At 46.3% G+C, this 10,965-nt stretch overlaps 1 protein-coding gene and 1 long non-coding RNA gene across 2 annotated transcripts in view; one reads left to right on the top strand and one right to left on the bottom strand.

Annotated features, from left to right (window-relative positions):
- Positions 1 to 9,168: 9,168 nt before the first annotated feature.
- UBL3 (ubiquitin like 3) overlaps positions 9,169 to 10,965 on the top strand; it is a 53,503-nt gene continuing 51,706 nt past the window's right edge. The window contains exon 1 of the mRNA XM_084525681.1: positions 9,169 to 9,745. Coding sequence (XP_084381807.1) covers positions 9,719 to 9,745 — 27 coding nt within the window. The 5' untranslated portion in view covers positions 9,169 to 9,718. The remainder of the gene's footprint in view (positions 9,746 to 10,965) is intronic.
- Positions 9,665 to 10,912, bottom strand: LOC311439694. The gene is made up of 2 exons (XR_014694902.1): positions 10,218 to 10,912; positions 9,665 to 10,078 (listed from the first exon to the last, which is right to left on the bottom strand). It is a non-coding gene; the product is annotated as an uncharacterized lncRNA (long non-coding RNA).

The raw sequence follows: 10,965 nt of genomic DNA, 5'->3' as shown, positions 1-10,965 counted from the left end.
CGCTGTTTTTCTCATGCCTTTTTTAACCTGACTCATGTTTGCGATGTTCGACACTTGGATGTGATTAAGAGTCACCAGATGGTATCGCTGGAGATGCCTTTGCTGATCTTATTTAAGCTGACTTCTTTAAGACCAGTTCCTTCCTGAAGAAATGGGGCCAGTTGTGATACATTTCCAGTCTCAGCTGTGGGGAGGATGACGGGTAACATCCATTTTGCCTAAATGGCACTTATTCAAGACCGGTGTGTAGGTTCTGCCTGTTGGTTACATCTACGCAAGCAAGCAATACGTGGTGCCAGAAACCTTGTACGTCCACAATCAATCCCTAGAAGAGTTTTCTTGTGTTGTTAAATTTGCTGGGATCCCAGAAAATTTGTAAAGGTCTCATACTCTTGGGCGATGGAAAAGTCAAAGCAGCGTGAGAGCTCTGCTGGATGGCTGACAGAGCACAGAAATGTGCTTCTTGGAAAATAAGTTCTTTATCAAGAGGTTTGCAGGCATAGATTGCCCATGAAAGCGAGAATGGAAATGCATTTTTTTGTTTCATCGCGCTATATACAATAATCAGGAATAGAACAATTTAATCTGATGACAGTTTTCATTCCATTTCTTTTAGGGGAAAAAAAAAAAACACCACTGAATAGCTTTTTGTTTTACAGTACTTGGATTGTTCCTCCACTCTAATGCAAACCTTTCTCATGCTTTTTCAGCTGCCACTTAGACACTTTTTAAAGTGCAGGAAAATTAGTTTTTCATACAAAAGGGAAGAGGTGTTTCATAAATAAGGAAAAGCAGGAGTTCAATTTTACTGCAGTCATTTGTCACTGAAAGGGCAGGAGAAGTGAACAAGATCTCTCTTTGGTGGCGCACTTAATGCTCTTGAAAATACTCTGTAATATTCTGTGCAACCAGTCTCTGTTTAAGACCTGCCTTTTGCTGCGTCTACAAAGGAATTTGCAACAGTGAGCTAGAAAATGTACTCGTGTTAAATGCCCTATTAAAGCTAGGAAGAAGAGATCTCTACGTGCTCTGCCCAAGCTTTCCCTTTCTGTTCTTGTTCTCCTTGACCAAGCCTTTAATGATCAACTACTGCACCGTGTCCTCAGCGTTGTAGATAAGGATCCTTTGGGAAGAGGATGCAGTGGACTCTGCCCATGTAATCTCAGAGCAGCCACAAAAATCCAGTGCCACAGACCCCAGAGGACACCCTGTGAGCACTGAGCGGCCTGACGCAGCAGGGCAGCCAGTCTATCACTTTCTGGCTTCTCCCAGCATTGCATTAAAGTGTTTTAAGTGATGCCATGGTTGTAACCTTTCCAAAGTTACTTCACCATTCATCAGTTTGAAAAGCGAGTTAATTAAGTGACAATAGCAAGTTTTGTTCTGGAAAGGAAACAAAAGAAGAACATTTTCTTGCCTCGAGGTGCTCATATTTAAGCCTGGATCCTGCCGAAATTTTGTACTTGCTTAAGTACGTAACCAGTGTGCTTGCATGTGCTTACTGCTAGGAAATTCACTCAGCTTGCACCCACTGACTCCAGCTTTACTTTCACATTGAAGGTCCTGCATGACCAACTCGTCTCTGACTTTGGATCTCAGCGCTTTGGAACATGAGTTATGCCAAGGTTTGGTGGGTTAGTGCAGCACAGCACAAAATCATAGTTCATTTTCCAGGCAAACAGCACGTGGAGCAGAAAACTGCATGTTGTTGGGGAGAAGTGGGAGAGACTGGAGAGAGATTCATTTTGGTTAACTTCATCTGGCTAAAAATTGAGATCATCTAGAATAATTGTTCTGGCTTGTCCAATAGCCAGGGAAGAAAAGTTAAGTCTTACCTGAGATGCCAAGGTGATGGACGTACCTTGCTCCACCAATGACAGAAAGAAGCCAGACAAGTAGCCTAGGGTAAATATTCAACATTTCTAGAAGACTTTATTCAGGTGAGTGGAATCCTGCTCTTAGTGGCTGGTAAAGGAAATCGGAAAATGTGGTGTCAGTTGGACAAACTTTTCCACTGTTGCCTCTCGTGAACTTGCTGTGTCCATAGCTTGCACCCACAGCTGAGGTCTGATGAATTCTCCTTTCCTTTAACTTCTAGCTAGAGTCATTTAAATAAATCAATAAAACTAAAATTAATAAAATTCAAGGAAGCCCTTTACCAGAAGCAGGTGACTACAGACCCGTATTACCAACTCAAACGTGGTGAAACTTTTCTGCTCAGTCTTTCGGATTCTGCTGCTCTCTTGCTGTCTCTAGCAAGTCTCTTGCTGACAGTAAACCAATTAGACGACTTTTAGTGCTGGCTATTTTGGGAGTATTCGGCTATACTACACAAACACCTATTACAGTACATGTTGGCCTGGGGACTGGAAAGAGAAAGGGAGGCTGGAATTAAATCAGGCCCTCTTGGGTTTTATGGTCATGATGAGAGAAAGTGAAAATAGAGAAAAAAATCAATCCCAACACTGGCAGCATTCAGGACCCAGATGACTGTGACCTTGTAAATAATGTGGAATTCATGCTCCTATTAATTTGCCCAGTGCCTCTCTCACCTTATTGTAAAAGAGGAATAATCCAGATTACGTCAACGGAGTTAAACTCCTATAAAACTAATGTAAGATCCCAGTGCAGCCAAAAGTCTCTCCACTGGAAAACAAAATCTCCTATATGCGAGACTCCATTCCCCAGAGTTGTTTTTCCTGTATTTTCCCCTTTAAATCCCAAAGAAAGGGGACCATTCAGTGAAACAAAAAGCAGTTATTCAGTGTTTCATATACTGACAACATTCATCCTCAGGAAGTCTTTGTTGATTGTGCCTAGCATGTATAGTAATAAAGTAAAAGCAACACAAAACGGTGGTGTCTCCATATCCTATAGATGACACGAGGCCATTGTCCCGTTATATTTAGACGATGCCCTGCTGCTCGTGGAGAGCCTCCCCAACAGCAGTAACCAGTTACCAAAGGTCAGGCAATCTCTTTAGCCAATTAAAAATAGTGCTCCTAGACAGTGGTTCATTCAGATATTGATTCTGGTTTGGAGACCAGCGAGCGATAGAAAAGAAGTCAGATTAAATGTTCTATTACAATGGCGTAATGTATGTAAAAAACAATTATGTCCTCAGCACAAATGCCGAGACGGGTTTTGTTTCAGTTAAAGTAGCGTACAATCAGATTTGAGTGCAATTTATTTGAGTGCTACAGTTAGCTTGAAAAATGTTCAGAGGTTTAATACGCATGGGCGCATATAGAGTCTATATAAACATATGCTTGTATATACACACACACACACACACACACATATAATTAACAGCCTTAAATTAGGGACATATGAAGATCCTTAAATTAAAAAAAACCCGAAGAATTCTAAAGCAGCGTTGACAACAGGCTCGGAAATCACATGAGCAAGAAGACTTTTGTGCTTCGATTTAGTATTTTTGGTACTAATTTTATAAATAGTAAATATGAGCTATAACGGGAGCTCGCTAATGGTTAGCTTCCCACTGGAGACCCTTACGGAAAAAAAAAATAATATTTAAATGAACGTAACCTTCTGCATGTGCTAATGTAAAAAATAACCTGCTGGAGTCAGCAGGAAGCAGGGACGATAAAAGGCGGAGGTGCTCCAGGTCTCGGCTAATGGGCTGCGCTCCGCCGCAGGCTCGGCGGTTCCTGCAAGAGTGAGGGGAAAGCTGCAGCACGAGCTTCAGCTGCCTTCTCTAACATTTTTACAAAGCCATTTTCCTTTTTCATGCTTGGTTGGACCGAGTGTGATCTCTGGTGGTCTTTTACTACGCTCTCTCCAATGTTTCTCCGTATGTGTACGTACTCTGTGTATTTTTCTTTAATTGTTTTCCCGACAGTTTTTGTCGCAAAGTTCATTTTTTGCAACAGCCATTCCCCAAGGTCACAGATTCTCATTCCTTTTTCTGAAGAACTTTCATTTACTTTCGCATTGCACACTTGGAGTTTCTTCATCTTATCCTTCTTGTCCAGCAGCTTTTAATAATATTTGCCGCCACCACTCTTCTGATTATTTGTATAGGAATCTTTAATTCCCACACATTTGATTTCCAGATACGAAATACAATTTTATTGCTATGTTTTGTAAATCCTTCACTAAATTCAAGTTTCTAGTACAGAAGTTGAGTGTTATTTCAATATTTCCTTAGCTTCCCCCTGCCGTCAGGAAGTGGATCCAGGATGGATGGGATGGATGCTTCTCTGCTACAATTTCTCCTTCCTGTGTTTTTATTTATGACACTAAAAAAAAGGAACTTCCAATTATCTTCAGGGTTATTTTTCTGTATGGACTGGACGATGTATCTGTTAATTCATAGATTTATGGGTAGTTGAACCACCTCAGAATGCTGGTGACTTGAGCACTTTCTAATATACGCATGGGAACTCCTTCTTCTCATTCACGTTCTTCTTCCTTCCTCCTCATTCCACCTTTGTACTTTCCTCTGTCAATCCTCACCCCCTCTTAGGATTTCCCCGGTGCTATTTATGGCACCAGTACCTGGAACACTGATACGTCCTATCTCCTTTTCTACTGCTACACCCATTTCACTGGCAGAGCGCTGTTCCTACCAGCTCTCACTGCATGGGCCAAGCCAGGAATAATCTCTGGTATTACCTGCTTGTTGCCAGTCATCTTGAATTGTGTGTGGACACTACATCAAGAAGTGGGGGAATAAATCATTAAAGCATATTGCGGCATTCAGGGGTACAGCGCGAGTTAAAATAGCTGTGTGTTTTCATTTTCCAGCAAGATCAGCATGGCAAGTAACTTAAAAAGTAAATAAATAAACCACAATTATAGCCAGCAGTATTATAAACTCTACAAAACCTCAAAGGTCCTTTTGCTATCCCTACTGGCTCTGGGGCAGGTGAGAACCACTAAATGCTATTCCTAGAAGTCTGCTGACATCAGGTGAGGGGCTGGTAGGACACCCACACTGTTTTGGCTTGACTCAGAAGAACCAAAGAGGCAAAAATCAATGGAAAAGAATCAATTTAGTAAGGAAAAAAAATATATTTGCAAACACAAATTCTGAGATTTTTACAGAGGCACCAAGTTAAATGTGAATTTTGCTTGGCAAGAGTTAAAAAAAAGTCCACATGTTTATACAAAGGTATTAAAATACCCTGCTGAGTAGCCCTGTGTGCTCCTTGCTGCCCTGGGTATCTTGCTTCTGTGGCTGCCAGAGAGGGAAGGAATCCTGATCTGTCCCATGGCCAAAGTGTGGAGAATTAAACCCTTTGTCTCGGGAGCCTTTCACCTTCTCAAGCTGCTTGAAAAACCTGCAGGGGAACGAGAAGCCATGGATATTCTTGCCTTGGGAGAAATTTCATTTCTGTCATCGCTGCGTGCTCCTTCTCCTGAAGATGCTCCTGTTCGCAGCCTGCATCAAATGAAAAACACTGGAGTACATTATGGGGCTGAAAGCTTTTAATGTCAGTCTTGGAGCGTAGGCTCGACATGTTCTCAAGCCCGGGCAGTAACAACTGACGGGAGATAGCACTTGTCTTTTGAAAAATGGCAATCATTTTTACATGCTATTGATGGGTTATTCTGCTATTAAGGACATAAAGGACACGAAGTTTTGTGCTTCGGGGCATAAACCAGTCTCTCCTACATCCTTGGCAGCAGTGGAAACTTAACCAGATAAGCAGATTATAACGTGATTGTCCATTGCGGGGTTTTGTGTGTCTCTCTGAAGTATTTGATGCTGGCCACTGCTGGAGACAGGATATCACATTGGCTGGACTACTAATCTGATTTAGAATAACAGACCTTTTATTTCTATTAAGCATGTCTCAGTGCAGAGTCAGGTTTCAACTAGTACTGATGGTCATGAAACACTAAAATCGAGCCTCAACCCACCCGCAGAGACCAGGTACAAATGTTATCAATGCAAATACAGCATTGCAAAATTCGACTCATCCAGTCATGCCATGCCATGCTTTCCAAATGAGGAGCAAACTATCAGCAGTATATTCCATCGTTTTCCTCTGCAAATTGCCAAAGCAATGCCAACAAAAGATTTTGTGCCTGGCCGGCTAAATTCACATGCCAGTTCTGCTAGGGAGAGTTAGCGGAAAGATTTGTGTGTTTGAGTACAGGGCTAGGTCCCCAAAACAGAATAGCCTTTTCAACTCTCCATGTTGTTAGCACTTCTCTCAAACAGCACTTCCCCTTTTGCTCAATCCTTGGATGTGGGAAAGGTTTGTTTTCAGCTCCGTGTGCCTGCAGTGCTTGCTCAGTGCTGAGCTGCAAGCTGGTCCCATATGCAGGCTATAGCTGCGCTTTTGCAGGGTCCCTTGTTGCAGCTGACTGCTGCTGACCACAACTCTCATTTCCTCTCCGTGTGAACGTGAAATGAATGCTATCAGAACAGCCTTTCTTAATGCAAGCCAAAGAGAAAAAGATATTTTTCTGGTTTATACTCAACCACACTGTATTTCAAATCCATTACCTCACCTCCACAAGTCTGGTGGGAATTCATCCCTTTTGTCACGTGCAGTGCACGGACCCGCACTACTCCTACGAGGATCCTTGTACAGCTTTTCTTTTTATTCATTTGCCCAGCACACAATCATCCTTAAACGATCTCCAGTGTGTACCAGCTGTGCTGGGTCCTCTGTTCGTTTGTGTTGTGTCATCAGAGCTGAGAGCTGGGGAAAAAAAAAAAATCACACAAATGTGATACAAATGTCAACTGTAGAGTAAACACAGTACTGTGAACCTTTCAGGACAGAAACTCTGTCTTTGTTATGTGTACTGTGTGGAGCCTAATGTAGAGGCATTCTGGCCTGCACTCATAATTGTGGATTCAAATTTGTCTGAAGTCCTGATCCTCCTTTTAGCAGATTTCTAAGCCAGGGGTAGGAAAACAGAAAGCACGCAATCACCCTGATTTTGGTTCTGTGTCTTCTGCGTTCTGTCCTATGGCTCTGTCCTATGGATGTGCCTATCTTTATGGACCACAGATGAGCTCATCTGGCTAAATAATTCAAAAGAGCCATCTCCCACGGAGTGGATGTACCCTGCTGCTGCCTCCTTGCCTGGCCGACCCCTCATCCAGTCTGCCGGTGCTTGTTGGTGCCCTAACTCTCCTGACGTGCTTGGGCACACAGACCTCTCCCTGCTCGATCGAAGGGTATTTCCATATAACCTTTGGCAGCTCACGCTGCGAGCTGTGCAAGATTACTCACCCCTGCTGTCTGCCCTGCCTTCTCCTCAGCTGTCACGGCAGGGACAAGGACATCACTCTGGGTTGCCACCAATTTCAGCTCACAGGAGCAGACAGCTGGGAGCTGTACTGCCTGAGAAGCAGACACTGTGCCTATCCTCTTGCCCCTGCTATCAGTGGGCATGGGCAGGGCAGCTCCTAAATCACCCTGGGATCATCTCAAGGCACCTGTATGGGGCTGTGGTCTGCTTGGAGCAACTGCTAGGTCTGCAGGATTGCCTCACAGCAGAGCTCGGGTGTCCACCTAAACTTGAGCTGTTGGGCATACAGTTAAAATTCCATAAGGAATTTTTATTGATAATGTTCTAAGTATAAACTCTGTTCAGCGAGACCTATTTATAATTCTTCAATCTGTCACTGCCATAACCAGGCAGAGGCATGTGCCCAGGGAGGCATATTATGTCAGATGGGAGACATCCTCCAGAGCTCACCCCTTTGACCCTCATCTGTGAGTATTATTATTCGATGCCTTATGAAAAGATATGAAAACAATGAGGAACCCTTACACTTTCTCTGTCCCTCAAGGATATCTGATTGGAGAAAAATGTAAGTAATGTTTCAACAGTATGCTATTATTGCCACAAACACAAGACTTATTGGTGGCTTGAAGAACTGACTGAAGTTGGGGACGACTATGGATGGTACCACAAAAACATTTGTCAGGGGAGAATCACCAAGAGACACCAAGAGAGACACCAAGACACACAGAAAGGATGAGTTTGGAAGGTGCATCTGGAGACCATCCTGTCCAACCCCGCTGCTCAGACAGTGTCAGCCACAGCAGGTTGTCCACAGCCATGTCCAGTTGGGTTTGGACTGTCTCCACAGACAGCAACTCAACAACTTCTCTAAGCAGAGGTCCTGGGGAATGACGTGCCCAAAGTCACACAGTATGATAGCACAGGTCTCTTTTATTGACCCCCAAACTATTCCTGGGCATTCAGCTGGGATGTTTGCTGTCAGATCTGCCTTTTAAAGTCAACGGCCTCATGCTATTCTGTAGCTTTTCCTGAAGAAAAGAATGATAAATTTGATAGAGGGGACAGTGGGGTTGCCTTTGTTGCTTTCAGTAGGAAGTCATAAAGAGGAAAGACAGCTTCCAACTTTTCGTATTAAAGGGAACAACTCTGTCTTAATTTCCTGTGGTTTTACATGAGAACTGTCCCTGAAGGAACCAGACAGCATCTGCCACAAGCTCTGTCTACTTGATTTTTTTTTTTTTTTTTTTTTTTATCCTGGACAATTTTACAGTGCTGGAATACGAACGCGTCTCCACATATCCCTCTCACAAGGTGCACTAATTCCTTGGGTAGATGTGCACATTGAGCGGGATTTTATTTTGTGTTTTTTTTTGTCCGTGTGGGAAGCATTTTTCATGGGGCACGGCCTTTATGGCACGCTGAGGGGCTGCGATGAGGAATAAACCAATGGCCGTGACGGGGAGTTTTTACAGAGGAATGCCGTGCAGGCTTCGATTTGTTAATATGGGATGGAAAATGGAATAATTTATTTGTATATATATGAAATAGCGAGCATGATTAATTATAATCTACCGCCCTAGCAACGGTTGCTAAGGAGAGGGGCGGGGCCATGAGGCGGAGGCCCCGCCCGCTCGCCTACAAGTCCCATGATGCCGCGCGGCGCCGCGGCGCGTGATTGGGGGGGGGGGGGTGAAGAAGAAGGAGGGGGGGGGGTCGGTGTCCCCCCTCCCCCCCCCCGCGCCCCCTGTCCGGGCCCGGCCGCCGCCGCCATGTTGGCGCCGTGAGGCGAAGATGGCGGGGGGCGGCCGCGGGCGGGCAGCGCGCTGAGGGAGCGGCACCCCCGGCTGCTGAGAGAGGGAGGGAGGAGGGAAAGGAGGAAGGGGGGAGAGGCGGGGGAGAGAGGGAGGGCTGAGGAGGAGGAGGAGGAAGAGGAGGAGGCGATGCGAGCGCAGCGCTGAGGCGAGGCGAGGCGGCGGCTGTTGGACGCCCCTCAGGGTCCCCGCGGAGCGCTGAGGGGATCGGGCTGGCGGTGACCCCCCGGGATCCAGCTCGGCCCCGCGGATCCGGCTCGATTTAACCCCCCGGGATCCGGCTTTATCCCCTCAGGACCCAGCTGGACTCCCCCACCCCCCCCCACCGCAGGAGCTGCCCGCCCCGCCGGGTGTCCGCGGCGCTAATGAAGGAGGCGGCCGGGCCGCGGCAGCCCTGGCCGTGAATCACCCCGTCGTTATCCGGCGGGGGAGAAGGAAGAAGAGCAGGGAGAGCGAGGAAGGCGTGGGGGGGGAGGGAGGGAGGGAAGGAAGGCAAGAAAAAGGGGGTGTGCGGGCAGAAGGAGCCCCGCACGCAGCCCATGTCGCCCTGCGGTCCTGCCGGCCCTACCTGGCACCGCCGGTGGTGACGAGGACCTTTGCTGCCTTTACGTCTATTTTTTTATTTTTATTTTTTTAATTTAAAATCGGTTTTTCGGAGGGAGCTCAAGATGTCCAGCGGAGTCCCGGCTGATATGGTGAGTCCTGGCGTCCCCCCCCCCCCCCCCAAGGCCTCTTTTGGCAGAAGGGGATGGAAAGGAGAGGGGTGTGGGAAGGGGAGGGGGGGGGTGTGTGTGAAAAATCTCGGTGGCGTATTTAAGGAACAAAAAGTTCCCGGTTAATAATTCCTCCCCCCCCATCCCCGATGCTGGTTCGGCTTTGATTTTGGGGAGCGGAGGGGAAATCTGCAGTGTCGTCTGCCGTGTGGCCAGGCAAGTGTGGATGCCGCCCGGTCTCCTGGCGCTGGCAGTTCATCTCCGGCTGCTCCTGCCTGCCTGCTCCAGCAGTGCTCTTCAGCCTTGCCCACCACTCTTTTGGGGAAGAGAAATTCAAAGCAGAGCATCCAGACTGCTTTACCCAAGCCATTTCTTTTTTCCCCCTCCCCTAAACCAGCTGTGAAATTGATTCTCAGCCTTCTTTTTCGGCTCCCAAACTTTGCTCGTTTCTTACCGACGCCGTGCCTTCTGATGCTGCTGGGAAGTTAATCCCCTCACCTGATGCCGGGTCAAGAGGGAGAAAGGAATTCTCGTGCCCTGTTTGCACAGGGAGAGCCTTTGTGCACTAGCTGCAATCTGGACGTTTTTCAAGGGCACTCCTTGCACTTCTTATGGCGGACTGTACTTCAGCCCGTGTGGGTACATTTAAAATAGGAAGGCACAGCTAGGCGTGAAGGGAGGGCGATCGGGTCTGTTAGGTAACCTTTCTGCTCAGCAGGGCTGCACCGATTTGCCTGTATTTCCATAAATCACTTAGCTGAGCGGAAAAAAAAAAAAAGTTGTGGCAGTGGTTTGACATGCTGGCTCTTTATTCTTACGGCAAAACATTTTCACTTCCCTCCCCCCCCCCGTGATTGTTCGCGTTTAAAGGCACTTTGACAGCAGCAGCCGGGGCTGTGCGTTTTATTTTCGGGATGAAATTCTGTTTTGTGAGTGTGAGCTGCCGTGGCGGTGGTGATAGAAAAACTGAGCCTCGTTTCAGCCATCGATACGCAATTAGTGGTGCATATGTAGGACAAACAGGCTATTGAAATCGTGCTAGTTGCTTAATTTCATTGTTTAATTCACAGCTTTTCTACTGCAGGGAAGATGAGCGGGTTTTGCCAAAAGAGCAGAACCAGTGAGATACAGAGGGTGGTCAGGCACAGCTTTAAGATTCCACACCCCCCTCCCTAAATACTAAAAATATATTTTGTCTTTAT

This window comes from Aythya ferina (assembly GCF_964211825.1).
Source record: "Aythya ferina genome assembly, chromosome: 1".
Classification (NCBI taxonomy): Eukaryota; Metazoa; Chordata; class Aves; order Anseriformes; family Anatidae; genus Aythya; species Aythya ferina.
This window is presented reverse-complemented; position numbering and strand designations above follow the sequence as displayed.